General features: G+C 25.1%; 2 protein-coding genes across 6 annotated transcripts in view; one reads left to right on the forward strand and one right to left on the reverse strand.

Moving 5' to 3' along the window:
• Positions 1-1,472: 1,472 nt before the first annotated feature.
• On the forward strand, positions 1,473-14,452 carry LOC112691778 (serine/threonine-protein kinase Nek7-like). Its single transcript, XM_025566174.1, has 5 exons — positions 1,473-2,001; positions 5,025-5,244; positions 7,949-8,193; positions 12,720-12,833; positions 13,651-14,452. Exons 1-5 carry the CDS (start codon positions 1,795-1,797, stop codon positions 13,765-13,767), a joined length of 903 nt encoding a protein of 300 aa, XP_025421959.1. The 5' UTR covers positions 1,473-1,794; the 3' UTR covers positions 13,768-14,452.
• A 2,600-nt stretch (positions 14,453-17,052) lies between these two features.
• Positions 17,053-21,165, reverse strand: part of LOC112691708 (serine/threonine-protein kinase MARK2-like) — a 41,899-nt gene continuing 37,786 nt past the window's right edge. For 3 of the 5 annotated variants that reach the window (XM_025566077.1, XM_025566080.1, XM_025566076.1), the window contains 3 exons: positions 20,049-20,087; positions 18,237-18,345; positions 17,053-17,566 (listed from right to left, as the gene is read on the reverse strand). In XM_025566077.1, coding sequence (XP_025421862.1) covers positions 17,348-17,566; positions 18,237-18,345; positions 20,049-20,087 — 367 coding nt within the window. In that variant the 3' untranslated portion in view covers positions 17,053-17,347. The remainder of the gene's footprint in view (positions 17,567-18,236; positions 18,346-20,048; positions 20,088-21,165) is intronic. The other 2 variants (XM_025566082.1, XM_025566078.1) reach the window with 1 other exon arrangement.

The raw sequence follows: 21,165 nt of genomic DNA on the forward strand, positions 1-21,165 counted from the left end.
AGATATGACGTGTAGCTTATGAGGAAAAACCTTCTATGTACATATTCCTTTAGTTAATTTACTTAAAGCTTTTCCGTCTAAAATAATATTTAAAAATTTCGTCTTATAAGGTATTAAAATATATTTATCTCTCTAAAGTTAATGGTGTGAATGATCTCTCTTCTTTCATTTATCTATATACTTGAGAACAAACTGCCGACCAAGTCTAAGTAAACGATATGAAAAATCACAAAAACTGTTTTTGATGAATTTTGTTCAGTTTCAATTCATTTTTTTTTTGACTTAAATAAACATGCTTTATTAGCTTTATTCCATTTGCAATATTACTACTTAAGCACCTACTAGGATCATATTTGGAATTGGAATTATGTTTCCGAAGTCGGTAAAACTATTATATCTAAAATTTTATAGATTTTGAAAACCCGCAAGGTTTTTTGAACGTAAAGCATGAAATTTATACATTCCGAGTGTTGTACTGTTACAATAAAACCATGCCGACCGAGATAAACGACTAGGTCAATTCACTAAAATGGTCGTTTTCCATTCCGATGACGAAGCAATTATTATAGTTTATTTATAATATCATCGAGCGTAGTCTTAAGAAAAAGCCAAGTTGTCCCGGGTACGACATTATTGTACAAACATTTCGAGACGGGCCCCGAGTCAGACGAATAAATAAAATAAATTGAATCGCCGCGATAGCATTCTTATCGGGCGAGTTGTTTGTAAATGGGCCGCGGCGAAAAACAATATAGGTACGACGACGATAACGAATGCAATTTCAAACAATATTTTAAATAATACACTATAAGCCAGTGTTTCCCAACCTTTATGCTAAGACGGCCCATAAATGTATTTTGTGTTGTGTAGACCAGTGTTTCTTAAACTGTGTCTCGCGGAACCCTGGGGTTTCGCGAAGATTAAGTATTTTTTTAAAGATTTTCAATAAAATTACTTTAAAGTTTCCTACTAAAGATTAATAATGATGAAAAAATGTTTGCATTATAGAAAAAAAATCTTTGTATATTAAACAACAATGTATAAGCCTAATGGAATAATCTGAATTTATATTTAGTCTAATTAAAGTAATTATTATTCAAGTATTATTATATATTTATTATACAATATATATTATATTGTATAATACAATTATTATTATTATAATTTTAATTATTAACATTTAAATATTAACATATTTTTTGAATAAAAAACTTTTAACACAATATTATTATATAATTATAATTTATTTACAAATAATCCTAAAAAAAAAGTTAAAAAGCTAAAAATGAAAAAAGAAAGGGTTCCACGGATAAAAAAGTTTAAGAAACGCTGGTGTAGCCGACACTACAAACAGGAAAAAAAAACCCTATTATGAATGTTTTAACGTATGGAACTTTATCATATTACACTTTAACGCGATATCGAAAAACTGAATTATGATATAAATAACTATGATAACTATGATATTTTACTCGTCATTAGTCGACAAATAGCAGCGACCCGTAGGTTGAGAAACGCTTCTATAAGCGTTGCAGTGCCGTGTGCCACCGCCGATCGGAGTTATCGACGACTGTGCATTATTTTAAAGAACTGTTTTGTTGTGAACCGAACAGAATAATAGTCGCGCGTCAAGACGTCAGAGCCAGTCATCGAGAATCGAAGAGTTGCGTCCCGGCAGTACACACGTTCGAACGTGCGATCCGCGCACGCGCGCTTACACTGAATAATAATAATAATATTATACATTCATAATATTCCGTCGCCGTCATTATTATTATTATTATTATTATTACAATGAGCGGTGACGATCGACGGCAGTCGTCGTGCTGCAGGCGAGTCGTATTCGACCGGGTGCTCGGCAAAGGGACGTTCAGCACCGTGTACAAGGCTCTGGTTGAACCGGACGGCGTGCGCATAGCTCTGAAAATCGTACACCTGCAGGACATAACTGCGGACCACAAGACCTTGCTGGATTGCCTGAACGAAATAAACAACCTTAAGGTCAGTGTGGCGTCAGCTAACAGAATTATTACGAACGGCATGGGCATAAATATTGATCTATTCGTTGTACATGTTTGTTTTCGAGGGATCGGTTATTGTATTAATCGTATTTTTATAATCGTTATCTTTTTCATCCGATTTCGAATAGATACGCATTGTTATATATGTACCATAAATACGTTTTGTTATTATTATTAATATTATTTTTATTGTTTTATTTATCTAATTTTTCGTACAGGCATACTATTATAACCTAAGCATTTAGACTCGTCTGGTATAAATATTAATATGAAAATTATTAAAACCTACGATGATTACGAATTGCAGTTCGTAGTTTTAATTCTTTGTTTGGAAATACTTTTTTTTCCAACAAAAATGTGGATATGCAACCATGTTTTGCTCTATATGAGATTGTTGGCTAATAAACCGTGTGATAAACTATATCATATTAAATTAATCCGTCGGGTGTCGATACACGCGGTAAACCTGTATGCAAACAATTAATAGGTATGATCGACGTGATTTATCAGTATTATTTTGTTAATCCGATTGCGCACACTGGTTATCTATTTAAACGCTGAAACTGGTTTTGCTCTGTACTTTGCTTTTGTTAATTAATCTTTATTGTATGTCTCATTGACTTATTTTACGTGCGATGTCAGAGGAAAAAGTAAAAAGTCTTGTGTCAAAAGTAATTCAAGTATACATATGATAATATTTATTTGAATATGTATCGGTAATAATGCAATTATGTGCAATTCTATCGTACATTTATTGGATACGATAATATTCCTAATATTTTTATATTTATACAACCGTTCTTATACATGTCAAAATAATTTGATTTTATTAAAAAATTACAAAATTTTCATTTCGAAATATTTATAGTAATTTATAATTATAAACAATGTATTGTTAATTTATTGTACTAATTCTGAAACGTGTAGTTATTAAAAGTAGAGGAGAGTTATAATTACTAAAAATTAAATAGAGAACATTGTCCTACTATTTATTTATTTATTTTGTTGTTTGTTCATTCAATGTCCACGAAATAATATTGTTTCTATACATATAAATCATTAATTTGTTTTATCTTTGTATTGTTAGAGTTTCTCATATAATGCTTAAGAATAAATAACAATATAATAATTTCAAAGGTGTAGGAAACGAAAAGGTAGATAAGACCACATAGGGAAAATAGTTTTGTCTATACCAGTGCTTCTCAACGGAGGCGATATCGTCCCCCGGTGGGCGGTGAAGAAGTACAAAGGGGTGGTGAGCTCGTTTCGGGTGATTAGGGGGTGGTGAAGTTTTTTTCCGTTCAACGAAACGTACCAAGATTTATCTGTAATTGTTTTCATTTTATCGATTTCTAAAATAAATTCGTGATAATGAAATAAACTACATATATCAAAGACAGTGCGTTATTATCTAATAACGAAAAAAAGAAATTGACTAGACATTGTCAAAAGAGGAGACTTACGGCTTAATTTTACAAATTTTGAACCAAACGTAAAAAAATTGGCTTTGAACCACCCAAGCATTTCACTGATCAATACATTTCAAAACATTTAAACTATATTTAATCATACATTTTACATTTTATTTTTATTATATTTACATTTATATCTATATTATTTAGTATTCAATTATAAACATTTCATATATACTATTTTTATTTTTATTTTAATGAAGTGAAGGGGGGGCGGCAGTTTGAAAAAGGTTGAGAATCACTGGTCTATACTTATCTAATTCATGATTGATTTTTTTTTTTGCTCAATAAGGACTTTAACGAATTATTTAGAGTTCAAATTTTAGACAAATTGAAGACTTTTACCATAAGAGTTTTTATTATTATTCGCTAATTCATTTGATAACATTTTTGGAAATATAAATGAAAAAGGTTTACATTACAATATAATATAATATTACAAAATATTTATTCATAATTAAAATTAAAATTTCGTTTAAAATAATGCTGATATTCGTATGGTTTTGTAGTACAAAACAGCATGATAGGATTTTATATTTTGACTTTATAAATACTTCCTAATTAGTTTTTACTATGTTGTCAACATTTTGTTTTTTTCTAACATGCTCATTCTAAAGATAATGTGATGTCCGATTTAAAATACAATACGAAGAAATATTTATTTTTTATTATATATTAAAAAACTCTCAACGATAGGAATATTTTTTAATTAAGACCAAAAACTATAACCATTTGCATGTTAAAACAATAAAAATACATTTAAAATTTATAATTTAAACACATACATAATACTACTGTCAGGGCCGGCGTAAGGCTAAATGACGCCCCAGGCCAAAATGCTAACTGGCGCATTTTTCATACAACCCGTAATATCATTGTACTTGGAAAAAATTTTGTTCATAGACAGATATACGGAAAAATTATATAATAGGCTCAACTTGTACATAATTTGTTATCATCTAATTTTATAATCACGAGTCACGATGGTTCTACACAATCCCGATTAAACGATAACAAATATTGGCAATTTTTATGTTTATAGAGCAACATATACGATAAAACATTCTACGCTAAACCATATAAAATATACTTGAAATATAATTATACTATTTTAATATATGGCTAAACGAAATGACCATAATAACTATCAATATTTCAATACAAAGTTATTGGAATACAGTTATATTCATTTTTTGTTGTGATCAATTACCAGATAATAAATGTATTAATTTTAAAGAATTCTGACGAATAATTTATTGAACTTTAAATGTATTATTTGTAATTGTAAATCACATAAAAATTAAATGCATTGAATTTAGAATTATTTTTGATTTATTCTTGTCAGTATAGTTTTGCTGACATTTATAATGGGTACAGTATTTAGTTCTGTATAGTAGTATATCTATAGATTAATTAATCTATAAACGTAACCATTAAATAATTCTGTTTTTACAGATCTTGTATTTACAGATCAAATGTTACAAATGAGCTTATTATAATGTTTAAATTCATATGTATGTGTCATAAATAGAAATTGAATCATCCAAATATCATACGATGCTTATGGTGGGATTATGTGGATTCCGAATTAAAAATTGGACTGGAACTAGCTACCGGTGGAGATTTGAGACGGATTATTCGTGAGCATTACGACAATTTTTGTCTAATTGATGAACCAATAATCTGGTCTTGTGCTGTTCAATTGTCTAGTGCTCTTTATCACATGTACGAATCGAGAATTATGCACAGAGGTATATTCAAACTATTAACTAATACCTAAATAAATTATAAATAAACTATTAAATAAACCTTAAATGTTATTTACAAGAAAATAGTACCTAATGGTAAGTACATATTCCTTGTTGGAGTGTATCAGGTTGATATATAGTTTATATATTTTATAGTGAACCTAAATCATCCATTACATGGCAAGTAATAAATAACTTTTTTCTGTACTTAAAAATTAAAATTAAACATTACATATTATTAATCATACTCAACATTTTCATAACCTCATATTTTCATTACAATATAACTGCAATGATTTTAATAATATAGTTAAACTGTTATATTCTAAACCATTATATACTCAGAGCCGAATTTCCACCAAGGCAATCAAGACAGCGCATAAGGTTTTTAAATTCTAAGGCTAATAAATCCGAAATTCTAAGTGTATACGAAAAAAAGCTAACATTGAAATTTATATTTAATTATAATTTGTAATCATCATGTTTACTCTACAAATATAAATTGTTTTTTTATATACAAAATGAAGTTTTAAGTAGGTAAAATATTTACGATTTTGAATTTCTTTAGTATTGGAAATGGCAATGAAATATATAAACAAAAATGTAATATTTTCAAAATGTTATATAACATTAAAATAATTAAATTACTTAATATCGCATACCAACTTACTACTTTGAATAGGTAGTGTAATTCTAAAATTTGCTTAAAAACTTGATTTTGTATGTATCGTATGTAAACTAGTAGTATCGGGTAGTGGTAGTGGTACAAGTATTTATGCATTTATTTGAAATAAAAATAGTAAATATTAATTATAAATAAATAAACAAATAGTTTATTTATTTATACATTAATTTAAGAGTATTAACAATTTAATAATTTTTAATTTTTACTTTATTTTTTATTATTTTATTCTTAAACATTATGTTTTTTTAGAAATATATCATATTCGTTGTACATTTTTATACTTCAAGTGCAGACGTCTAACCACACACATACAAATATATGTACATACCTATACATATACTATAGTATGACAATAAATATTTTGTGTTTATTTTTAGTCTTATTCAAATGTGGTATGAAAAGTAAAGTCTTCACGGACAAAGCAAACAGATGAAAAAGGTAGATTATCTATTGAGCGTTTACACCTGTCAAAGTTTACCTATATTATAATAGTATGATAAATACACAGTGTAAATATTTAAAGCAAACAGCCTAGTCTAAAAACATATACATTTGGTACACTAGGTAAAGCATTTCTAAAGATTTATAGGTAATGCTATTTTTTTGATACTATAAAAATACAATCAGATACTGATCAGATATAGATTTACATAAATTAAAATGTACATGCTTATTGTACTTTAAGTATTTATACATATTATACATGTATAGGTGGTATGTTCATTGATGTATTTCAAAACCAAAATATTTCCAATATATATGTCAACTATTTATTAACTTGACATACATATTGGGCATCTTTGGTTTTGAAAATACATTAATGGACATACTACCAAAAAATTGTTTTTATTTATTATAAAGGCGTGACTAAAATGAAGCCAAATCACTTAAGTAAAGTGTTTAATGAGTTTTGGAATGATTTTTTTTAACATTTTATTCCTTTAACAATTTATGGCTACAAGCGAAAAGTGTTGTCCAAATATTTCTTTATACTAACCTTCTAGATAATAACAAAGTTAATAAATAGTTTGTTATAATCTGCATTTACTGTCAAGAAGGTAGAAATATTTGACAACACTTTTTACTAGTAGTAGTCAATTGTTAAAGGAATAAAATGTTAAAAAAATCATTCCAAAACTCGTTAGACACTTTATTTAAGTGATTTTACTTCATATTAGTCACGCCTCTATAATAAATACAAACAAGTTTAGGTAAAATAAATGAAAAAACATTTAACACTTTATATAATATATAAGTAACATTTTAATAAACGTCATAGCTGTCATATTTATATTGACAACAATTAATTACTACTAACTGATTAAGAAAAGTAAACACAAAACAAAAAACGTTATTTAGGTATTTGTATACATTATTTTGTAAAATGTAATATATTAATATGGTACATTTTATGAGTCATTCCACTCACAACAATATAGTTTCAATGCAACTAAGAGTCGAATACTTCGGGTGTTGATAATTTCATCTTTAATTTTAACCATGAACCCGAACTTTGAACTCTGTTTATTTTTCAATTTATAAATTTCTTATAATAATCTATTATGTTAACAGAAATTAAAATTTTATTATAATTAATTACTATTGCATGTCATACTTTAATAATATGTACCTTTTTAACCGTTAGTTATTTAATATATATTTTGTATAAAAAATGTAAAATTTGTACACTCCTTTGCTCTGACAAGCTCGTATATAAATTTATTATTTTAAACAATATAGTATTTTTAGAACTAAATCGTGTATACTGACTTCTTATTAATTACATAGAAAAATAATTATTAAAATGTCTATCCATAACGTAATTTTGGTTTTAATCTAAATCTTATTAGAAGACTTCTATTTGAAATTCGAAACAAATTTTCGAGTGACAGTTAATTACATCTATTTCTAAACCATTAAAAATTTGCACTTTGATAAATGAATACTTTTTTTTGTATTTTATTTGTTGTTATTGTTTGAACGTTGACTGTTGTTTTTTCTCTTTGTCGTCCACACCTATAGACATCAAGCCAGCCAATATTTTCGTTTACGGATTGGATGAGGAAAAGCATTCAATGTACGAACGTTGGAAAAGAGTGAAGATCAAGTTGGGTGACTTTGGGTTCAGCAAAGTCATTACGGACGGTCAGGATATGATGTGTCGGTCTGTGTTGGGATCTCCGCTTTATATGAGTCCCGAAAGAATGTTACACCAGAAGTATTACTTCGACAGCGACATATGGTCAATGGCTTGCGTTATATACGAGGTACGTTACTAAGAAGACCGACTTTATGATACTTTATTTTTTTGAACGATTGAATAGATACCGTGACTCATGAACTGGGTTATAACATTGATGTGTTTGTTAGGATTTTTGAAAGTGAATTATTTATGAGTAAATATGAGTAGTATACGACTTCAAAAGAATAACTAAACGATTTCATACGTACAGAAATATTTATTTCGATACATCGTTAAAAATGGTTATAGTTTATGCCGAGGGAAGGGCAAACAAATTAGTAAAAACGTTTCCAAATTCAATAAAATGCTAGACTGTACAATATTAGATTTTTTTTACTTTATGGAAAATCAATTTGACTGCTACTCTAAACGAGTTTTGAATTATAGTAAAAATCGTTTACAGTGACTTTCTAGGGATCAGTTAAAATTAGTCATAATAATCGACAATCATTATGACCAAAATGTTAAAAAGAAATTTAAAACACAATTATATATTTATATGATTATTATGTAATGTATATGTTAACCAAATGTATATTATGTATCAATGCATTTTTAAAGGAATTTTTACTGGACGACAAACCATTTTTTTCTCAAAATAAAATGAATGTATAATATTAATGTATATATAATATGATATAATGGTATTATTTCACGTTCGATTCGCATTTTTATTAAAAATAAATCCTAATGCTGGTAGAAAATGTAAATATCCATAATATGATAATATATTGTATTTTACCTATAAAAATGTATTTATTGTCCATTATCTATCTATTTTTTTAAAATTTTTTTTTGCATAACTTAAAAAAAATCAATTAACAACCAATTGTGTTTCATTCAGTTTTTCGAAGTACTATCAACTAGGCGACAAAATATTATAATGTTTATAATACGTATATACAGGGGTGCACTGAATCACTGACTTACTGTTTTGTAGGACAGTAGGCCCTTGTACTATGGAGCCCTTCATCAATAAGTATCAAGAGATCATGGTTAAAGAATTACATTTCTAAAATTATTATTCTTAAATATAGATTAGGATTATTTATAAATTTACTATAACAGACTACTCATAATAAACATAATAAACCAATACAGATTTAAATTTAAATAATGAAAAATATGTTATACTTATATTATATCATACTTATCATTATATGAGTACAGATAAATAAGTGTGTATAAGTGTATATAAATGGATTCATCTTTAATAATACATAAAAAAAAAAGAAATGTAATTGCTTCTCTAAATTGATCAAAAAAGGAGCTTTCTACAGTTCTAGAATAATAGGTTTTTACTGATCCAGTCCACACCTGCGTATATGTGTATTTTGTAACCGAGTTAACGTGATTTTTTTTTATGAATTAGTTATGAAAATAATTTATCTGTATATTATGGTCTTAGAATCAAATATTCTCATAAAATTATAATTGAGTAGGTACTTAATATTAGTTTATATTACAACACTGTATATACTTGTACTTGTTAATCTTAGTTACCTATAAGACTTTGACTAAAAATTAAACAACTGTCGATAATATTTTATTTTTCTAGTTCAAATTAACACAATGTAAATTGCAAATGTAAGCTTGGTAAAAGAAAACAATATCGATATACTTTTCAATTTCAAAAATCATAATATTAGAAGTAAGAGAGGACTAAATTAATATGTATTTCTTTATTAATTATACAAATTGTATTATAGTAATGTTTATAATACAATTTAAAAAAGGTTTGTAGGTAGCATAGGTGGACATCAGGGGAGAGAGGAGGCTTAGTCCCCCCAAATTTTAATAGCTCATCCAAAATCGAAAGTTTGTTAGAAATGTTATTCGTTGTTTTTATAATTATTTTTTCGTTTTTTTGAAAATCGTAAAATAAGAAATAATAAAAAACTATTTACAATAGCATTAACAATACCAATTAGTTCAGCAACTTGCGAAAGAAGTTTCAGTGCAATGAAAAAAATAAAAACTTAGTTATGAATATCGTTTTTTCAAGATAGTATCAGCGATCATTCAATACTGTATATTGAAAAAGATATATCGATAAATATAAAAAACAATGATACTTTGAATATCTTTGCTGATATAAATAAATATTTGTCATTAAAATAAAATATTAATTATTGTTAAAAATAGGTTATTTAGTGTTTTTTAATGCAATTAAAACATATCTATATTTTTAATAGTAATAAGTTTTACTTGTGCATGGAAGGGGGTGTGGAGTCAAAGCCCTTGCGGGTTATTTTACATTTAATTATTATAGCCCCCCAAAAATTTAACCAAATGTCCGCCTATGGTAGGTAACCTAAAAACGTTAGCTAAAAATTATTCTTTTTAATAAAGTAATTAATTGTTATTAAGGTGCTATTTTATTAATATAGTAAGCAATTACGAGTTTGTTTTTAACAAGTTGATTGGCTTATCGATTTCACTAAACTTGCCAAGCTCATTTTGAGTATCAAATTTAATTCAGAGTTTACTTACCTATGTGGTCCACCAATTTTTTTTTCTAAATTTGTCATTACTGCCTTGTATATCAATTACGCTTTCTATATTTGCCACATTCTCTTTAAGTATCGCACATGTGTTGTAAGGAACTAGTAGCTAAGTATCACTGGTCAACTCCACGTTATAATTGAATTAAAAAAAATTCAAGTAATTGACTTAAAAATGGTTTTTTGGACGATCTAAAAAGTTAATTTTTACTATATTAAATCTTATCTTAATCTTTAGTGGGATCCAGACCAATTTAAGATCATATTTAAAAATTAATAATATCGTATGGATCTATAATAATTTATGGTTTATAGATATTTAAAATAAATTAGAATACTATTCAAGTTTAAATTTAAATTTAAAAAATTAACTGTTTTAATAAGAAACAATGCACCGGGGCTCATATTAACATACTGCACATTGCTACACGATCGTTATTATTTGATTGGACGATTCAAATTAATAATAATCTTATTAATTTGGTTAAGTTTAAATTATTAAAAAAATATAAATATAAATGTAATTTATTTTTAGTAATACAATATTATGAGGTGATCTATCCACTACTATCCTGTCATTATGCCTACAAATTACAGTCTTATAGTTTTAATGTTTGATCGAATAACATATTCATAACATACTAATTCAGTTACTACTTTGTTAATGAACGACTTAGGCAAATACAGATTCATTTTATAAATTGTAATGGTAAAAACAATAACCCATTGACAAATAATTTGTCAGTTATTGTGATAACATTACAATCATTATTTTAACAGATACTTGTTTTATTTGCGGCAAATTTGAATCGTCCAATCAGAGAACAACGGTCGTGTAGCAAAGTATGTTAATATGCCACCGGGGTCTGAATATCAGTATTGATATTCTCTTAAAATTAATAAAATATAATCAAAATTAATTTATAATTATGATATAAAACATATGGGTAGAACAATATCGATAATTTCTAACAGAAAGTTGTGTGACTATCTTTAAAAAACTTTAGTATTTCTATAGGTCTAGATTCGTTTAGCAATTGAGAAGTTAATGTGATACTCAAGATGAGTTGAGAAGTTAATATTCAAATTTATTGGACCAACTGGTTAAGTTTTTTGTATATCACATATGATATTCAAGGCAATTAATTTGTTAACAAACATATTAAGCTAATATCTCAAGTAGGCAATATACATTTCACAATATTCATATTGACTCGTGAAATATGAATACAAAAAGAAAAAAAATACATGTAGTAATTTATAAGGAACATAAATATTGAGTGTCTGGTATTGTAGTACTGCCTAGTAGTCTAAAAGTTTATAAGTTAATTAATTTGTGGTTTAAATTAATTTCATTTGAATAATTAATTTTACTTTTTTATAGTCACTGATAATCTTTTATCTAGTGTAAGTGATGGGTTACTATTAAAAGAAGTATTATTCTCTTTTATTCATAATAAAATTAATGTTTCAAATCATAACGTCAATTAATAATTAATATATTTCTTTATAAAATTCTCATTAAAGTATTATAATTTAAATTAATTTATAATAAATAGATATTATCAAAATAATTAAATTAAGTAAATAGTTTAATGACATGGACAAAAGAAAGTTTATTTCAATAATCTATATGTATTTATATGATGTTTTTGTTAAATAATATATTTTGACTTACAGTTTAAATGTTAAATATATACGATAAAAGCAAATTTTTGATATTGACCAGTTATATGTATACTAATATACTTACTTAAAAATTAGATATTGTACCTACTGCAAGTAATGTGCTCTATTTAGAATTGAAAAATATTAATTTTTTAAAATAGGTATATACTTAAATTAAACCGTCAACTAACTAACTTGCCTAAGTAAATATAAAGGCGCTTTATTGCTGTAAAGTAAAGTCTATAACTTTCTTTTTAGTTATATTTATATAATACAAAGTTTAAAAATATACTTTATACATAATTTATTTCTATAAATAATTATAGAATTATTATAATTTTACAGTTATCATTAAATAATCATACATGTTATATTCTAGTTAGTAGCTCTTCAAGCTCCATTCCATCTGAACACATTAGACATGAACTTGATGACCAAAAGGATAATAAATGGATTTTATCCACCTATACCTTCAGACAGTTACTCCATTAAGGTCAGTATACATAAAACATATTACCATACCAATTTAGTTAAATATACCGGACTATAATGTATGATCTATGTATAATTTATCATTTTACAAAATTAAATTATTGAATATATAATTTTATACATGCATGCTATATAGTTGTTGTATTGTATACAAATATATATTTGTAGCTATATAAAATATCTAACTGTTCTATTGTATATGGTCAAGATATTATATTTAAAGCCAGGGTACAATTAATTAAAATTAGAGTATTCAGTGTCGGCGGATGGTTTGAATTAACGAGATACTTGGCAAGAGTAAATGTCACAAAATAAAAATAACAAATTTAATTACTAATCTTCAAATTTATACTTATTATTTATAAACAATCACTAATTGGCACTAATGTAATAGATATGTAAAACAATAAATTTAATTAAATGTTGTCATGAGTACATACCTATACATTTTTATTAAGTAATTAAAAATAAATTATTTATGTAGGAATTACTAATAGTTAACATCCAACAAATATTTAGTCATGTATAGTTTACAAAAATAAGAATATTACAAAAATCAATACTAATGGTCAATTATCAAAATGATGTAAAATTATATAGTTCAATATGCAATAAAAATTAAAAAGTTGTTAGAAATATTAAGAATAGTTTTAATAGATTTTCTAGAAGTATATATTAAAAACATTAAACATATAGTCCTTTAGATAGTGAACAAAATACAACGTCGGCACTGAGGGCATAATGCAATTATGTCACAATGACAAATAAATAATGTAGAAACCTTTTATTTTAAAATGTTTTATTTTAACTATATGCAGATCACAAAATTTATCGATAGCTGCATAATAGTCAACCACAAGTTCAGGCCAAAAATATCATATGTACTGAGACAAGCACGAAGAGGATTGGCTGAATCACGAAACCACGTGCTTTGACTGTCTTAAAAATTATTATAATCATATAACCCTTCAAGTATTATTATAAATTTTATAGTTTCTTTAGGAAATTTAAAAATAATCAAGCGTCAATACTACTTATATCTCTAATATTGTATTATGTAGTTATGTATTAACGTCTAAAGTATCGCAGCAACAGAGCTCGAACAATACATAGTTGAAGATTTCAAACTTAATAATACAATACAAATATTTACAGTAGTATTACAGTAGGTAGTTGTGCATGAATCTCATTGCATGATTATTTTTTTTAAATTTTTTTTTTTATATTTAATTTATTTTTACATATTATATCATAGGGCTAAACAATAAATATACAACAATTGATTGACGATTTTTTTCTTTTTACATTATTAAGAATGAAAATGGTTTCTAAATTTTATAAGCATTTCGTATAACATTAATCAATATCTTTGTATATATAAAATAAACATATACGTATAAATGTATGCGTAGAATATAAATACATAACAGTTTTATCCGCAAACCAAGGTAATCGTTATTAATCATAAAATAATACCTAATAATTATTATAAGTAGAAACAAATTATAGCTTTATAAAATTGATGGTTAATTTTAAAAAAATTGTTCTTTATTGTGCATATTATGTATAGTATTACATCATGACAAATATGTCATATATATATATATATATATATATATATATATATATATATACATGCCATGATATTCCAGCATATTTTTTAAGTATTTTGTTTACCTATCTTAGACTAAATTTTAAAATTATACAAAATACATCCCTAGAGCTTGAAATTTATAATTATATATATAATATTTTTTTATGTATGTATATATAAAAATGTACATAAATGTAAACAATATGCCTAATGAAAAAATGCTCACATTATACTTAATGGTGTTACAATGTCTAATGGATTAAAAAAAAAAAAAAAGACTATCACTTATACTATGATTACATTATTGTAAGGTCACGTTTGTCTTTGTATCATAAAAATATTATCTTCTGAAATTTTTTTTGTCAATTTAATAAATAGTAATGAATATTATTACATTATTATATATGCATGTATAATATATAATAATACAATTATATAACTATTCTTCACAAACGTACCTTAATGAAAACATTTACAAATATATACTGCACAATATTAACAAAACCATTTCAAGGTATTAACAAAATATTATCTATTAGACTAATGTAAAAAAAAAATTTTTATACATAACTTGATTATGTTTATATATAAATATATATATATATTAGTCTATTGTGACGTATATATATATATTTTTTATGTGTAGCTAATGATGTTGCTGGTAAAAATTGATAACCTTCATTATTATACTTAAAAATGTATATATTAGTGGCGTTAAAAAAAAAAAAAAGCTTATAGCTAATTTAATAGGATTTCATATATCACATTATTTTTGTTGTGTATCCCACATTTACAGTATCTTGATGAATAAGCAGGAAATAGTATATATTGTACGTATCATATTACCAGGTTTGTGCTATTCAAACACTGAAATGGTTATTTTCAGTAATATTATAGCATACATGTAGTGAATAATGTTATATTATTGTAAAAAAATTAATGAAACACTAATTTATTGCTTTAACATAATGAATTTATACTAATTTATTAAAATAAAAATATGTAAGATGCAATTATAACTTGAAGGTGTAGAAATCTAATAACAATAAAATTGATTTTGCAAGACTTCTAACACAAAAGCACAAATTAACACAAATCTTAAGTAATATAAGTTTTTATAGTGTATAATGTATATCAAAAAGATAAGTATTATATACACACATATATATATATACATGTACACATAACAATTTATTAAAAGTTATTGATTGTTGATTAATAATTTTGATGTTGAATAAATTATTGGGTGGAAGTTATCAGCATTTTTATGAATACTATGACAATTGTTCATAAACATTACAAATGCTAAGTTCTGTGAGATGAGTGGAGCAAAATGTATATATATATATACATAAATAATTATACATTATACACATGTATATAATGTTAAGTAAGTGAATATGAAATAAAGCAATCCAACGGGATGTATATCATTGGGATTTAATTGCAGTTATTAGTAACAAAATTATTTAATTAGCGAGACCATTTACATTTTGTATAAATAAATATTACAAAAAAAAAATAAAATGCGTTAATAAAAAATATGTTACGTTTACACAATACAACTTGGTTATGTTTATTTTTTCATTTACATATATCGTAGACATAACACGTAAGAGTCAATTCCCATAAGGTATGATGATCTACAGAATATAATTATAATAATAAATTCACCTTTACTAAACAAGCATAAATTAAACATAAAAATATTGTTATACTCTTAAATGTAACACTTCTGTTCTAAAATGCTAGATCATCAGTCTGGAGGGGGTATTGCTGTAAATATTACTGTATTACAAAATATTTTTGGGCATTTTAAAATAAATATGTATTTAAATATGATTATAAGAATAGTCATAATAATTTTTTGAGGCAGTAATCATTGTGGTGTTTAGTTAAATTATGAAATATTATTTGATAAAACTGATGTAAATATTGTAATACATATATAAAAATGGTAGGTAAATTATTACCCCCCGCCGTATTTTTGCACGCACCTTAACTTCCGCAGTGAATTATAACAGCCAATTTTAATGACAAACGTGTGATTTCATATTATAATAATAAACTTTTAGTTGGTACGCGTAGAAAAAAAAATTGAAAGATAATAAATTTAATAATAATAATAAAAATAAAAATAATAATAATAATAATAATAATAATAATAATAATGGGACCTTAACTATTGGGTGCAAGGGCAATAAATGATCAGAAAACCTATAACATCCTTAACGAGCAAATGTTCGGTAGTTTAGTAAAACACATTCTTGCCAACTGATAGTGGACTGTTAGTAGTTAATGATTTAAATTATTTAGTATCTATTTTTTAATATTTACCAGAAGTAAGTACACATTAGTAATAATTTTAATATAAATCATCAATTTGCATTACATAAATAATAATAGAATTATAGAACACATATAAATCGGTAAAAATTATTTTAAATTATAAAATGTTGGTAGTTTACAAAAAGAAATAAACGATTATTACCATCAGTTTGTTATTGTTTTTACTTTTAAAGTGTATTCGTATAATAAAAATCGAAAGTATATTATAAGCAATGAAAATTATTAATTAAAATGACAATAAATAAAATTCTTTAATAAAAAATAAAGAAAAGTTTAAATTAAATCCAATTCATTGACTAATAATCATAATACGAAAACGAAAACAAAATTATTATTAAAATTTACAAAATGTCTCTGATATACAAGGTTAATGCATTTTGTACCTCTCAAGATTTTTTTCACCCTTTAAATATGCATATAATTGGGTATCTGACGGGCATTATAATACCGCAACAACATTACGTAATCACTTCTCGTTATGTATATACATTTGTGTGTGTGTGAGTGTGTATAAAAGTGTATGCATTAAGAGACAAAACCTATGCGTTCAGCGATAGGTTTTCGGTGTGTAGTCAGAGTTTTAAATCGTTGGCTATTTTTGAAGCAATATTTTTGAATCCTATAGACGTTCCCGATATGCGCTTGAAACGAACGCCATTTAGTGACAATCTGGGCAGCTTGCACACTTCAATTTCCCACTGAACCAGCGAATCTGTGTTCGGATCTCCGTGCACACACAGTAACAAGAAACGCTCCCGTTGCTCATAATCACAGTTATTGGCATCCAGTACCTAAAGATTATGAATATACAATTAAATTATAATTGTTTTCTCGTAAACGCAAGAGTTAACAGTCGGCATTAAGAGGGATAAAAAAAGTGAACCCGTGTAAAATCAATTTACAAAAATCATATACAACTGTACGAAATATTCATATCTTAAAAATGATAAAAGTTTAACTTTTTTTTTCCGTAAATATTAAAATATTTAAACAATTCTTTGACTATTCAACTAACAAAGTAGAGACTTGTTTCATTCCTTGGTAAAAGCGTGGAGTTTAAACTTCTTTAGACGAAGTATTTGAATATGAATTTTACAAATAAATGATTATTTAAAACATTTTTTGGGATTCTAAAAAAATGTTACATTTTTCGTTCATTGGCAACATAAATTTAAAAAAAAACAATAGCCACAAATTATAGCAATTTATCAACACAATATCATTTGAAATTTATTGTTAAAATTGGTAAAATGTCATGTAAAGGCCGGCGATTATAAGTAAATTCATGTTATATAATATGCTAACTTATTACAATTATGCCTTAGATCATTTGATGGGAAAATTTTTGTTTTTTAATTAACATAGTTAACAAGTTGACTGTCGAGCTATTTTATTACGATGGTCAAAGACGTCATGAGAACCAAAATCGGTATCAATACTGTTAGTGTTGTAGACACTCACCTCACGTATTTCGGCCATAATTTCGTTTGGATCTCTTGTTGATGTTGTTTTCATACTCCAGGTAAATCTCAACGATCTGGGTTTCATTTGATCGTCATTCACTGTATTACTGTTTTTAAAAACGTTAAATTCAGATTATTCAATATAGGTAACGATGAGAATGTTTAATAATCGCAGGTAAATTACTAAAATAAATTATGTCTAAATATATTAAATTATAAACGTCACATATAATTATGATCGGTGTAGTATACATTTACCGGTTAGGAAATGTATTCTCTCTAGACTTTTTTTTTTTTGATGCACGTACATTATCATCAAGGGTTATAAATCAAACTTAAAACAACATATTATTTGATAAGCTCATTGCACTAATTCAAAGGTAATAAATACATCCCAACACCTGTTGAATTATTGGTGAGATTTTTTTGTAAAACATGGTCGTTTAGAACTGAATTATGTTATTCGTACTAAGTAAAAATTAGTTAAATTTTCAGGCAGTCAAAAAATTTAAACGCTAAATTGTTATTCAATATACTCAAAAATGTGTCGATATTATTTTATTAAAACAATTAGAATTTATCTAAAACTATACAAAGTGAGTTTTCGTTTTGATATTTTCATTAATAAAATTAGTTATTTGTTTATTAATTTTTTTCCGGAATTCGTTGATTACTTCTTGCAATTGATACATTTTTAATATATACTAGCAATTAACTGTTATGTATTTATTCATTAAATAATTTTCTGTTAATTTTACTTAATTTATTGAAACTCATGAGTTAGGACATTAATAGCATACTTTAAAAAATACAATTATCAGTTCCCATATTCAAAGAGATAAAATAATATTTTACTTGCAGAGTGCTGAATATCAATTTTTTATTAGGGTATAATAATTATTTTTTAAAGGTACATGTAATTACAATATTTCAATTTCGTTAAATTGTTTTTTTTTTCCAATAATTCAAAACCACTTTATATCTAGTGAATATCACATTTTTAAATGTATAAACAACATGTTTGATAATATGGATTTATTATTGAATAAATCTAACAAATTTTTAAGTAAATATAAATATAGTTTAAAATTATAATACAGGACGTAAATAAATATTAATATTTTTAACTTTCGCGATTGTAGTAATCTTAAAAACAAAAATATATATACAAATAAAATTACTAACAAAATATACAAAAAAAAAAAAGATTTATAAGTGAACTTTAACATTGATGATTTGTATTGTTATATTTTATTTTAACAACTATACTGTCGAATCAATTAAAAACATAAATATTAATGTTTATATCCTTAGACGTTCTATTTTTTTTTTTTTTTTATCAAGTTGACTGGACTTGATGGAAATTCCAAAAACTCACAGCTTGAATAAAATCAATATACATCTAATGCCATTAAAAAACCTTGTGTATACGTGTATAATTAAGAACAGTAACATACATTTGAAGTATAAAACACACTTAGTATTAACTATTAAAATCAAGTAAAGGTAAAAAAAAAAAAATACATATTTTAGGAAATTTAACTAATTTTTTTATCTTGGGAAAAACAAAATGTATTATAATTTAATGATGCAATTTTCATCCTTTAAAAATATTTTTAACTTTAATTCAACCAAAGTAAATTAATAAGTAAATAAATGGGTAGCAAAAAGAAAAAAATCTCTTGAAAATTCATAAAAATTACAATAATTATAATTTGTTCTACGTTTTTAGTAAGTACAATATAAATATGATGTTAGTAATTGGTTCAACTAGCCTTTGTCAGACATAATTTGTTTTGAATTTACATACCTAACAATATTATTTTTGGGCAGATTTTGATCCATTGGCCTGAAATAAAATATAAAAAAAAAAAAAAAAACTAATAAAAACAAAAAACAAAAACGATAAAATAATATAAAATAATAAATAAACTAAATTATAATAAATAATAAACGTGAAATCCTTATTGATCTGAATCTGGGATACTCTTAAGCATGCATAACATATATTTTTGGTCATGACAAATAGATAAATATTTTATATCATTGTCAAAATGTAAAAATTATTAATAAATATAAATATTTATTATTTGTATATTATATACACAGGAAAGAATGAAGTATAATGAAAAAAAATCAAAGTTATTGTTATTAAACACATCTTGTAACTGATATGTAGACATGCCAATTTTAGTAGACAATTAGCAATAGTTAACATATGGTTATAATTATACACAACACGATTTTAATGTATATAATTCATTCAGTAAATAACACTTTTATTGTTTTCAATTTAAAAAAACAAATGTATGCCACATATCAAACAATTTATTACAAATCCAAAGACAATAACATTGGCTTAAAAATAATGTTTGTACACTAAGGAATAATAATAATTTATGTTAATAATAATAATAATAATAATAATAATAATATATGTACCATTATAGTATACAGTAATAAAATATTGGGCAGAAAACGATTAAAATAATAAAATACATAAATATGCAACATTTATCGGGGACTAGAAAATACATAGAAAAGGTTGTCATAGTCTTTATATACATATATGTAAATATATATATATATAAGTAGTTTAATTTCAATTTATTTTTAAGTCTGTAGTTATTAGTATTACATATACTGGTTAGTTATAATAAAAATCATAACTGCAAGTTATGTTGTGTATAGTAAAAATTAAAATTAAATTAAAAATAAAATAATAAAATAAATATTACTAAATTGAATCAACATAAATATTAAGATTTACTCGAGAAAATTGAAGTTGCTATTGTAATTTAAAAATATCATCTGAACAGATAGAAAGTGTTGATTATCTTCATTTGGAACAAAAAACATATATATAGAAATATAAATATTTACACACACACACACACACACACACACACACACACACACACACACAC

The sequence above is a fragment of the Sipha flava genome, unplaced genomic scaffold (assembly GCF_003268045.1).
Source record: "Sipha flava isolate LNK unplaced genomic scaffold, YSA_version1 66_pilon_pilon, whole genome shotgun sequence".
Lineage (NCBI taxonomy): Eukaryota > Metazoa > Arthropoda > Insecta > Hemiptera > Aphididae > Sipha > Sipha flava.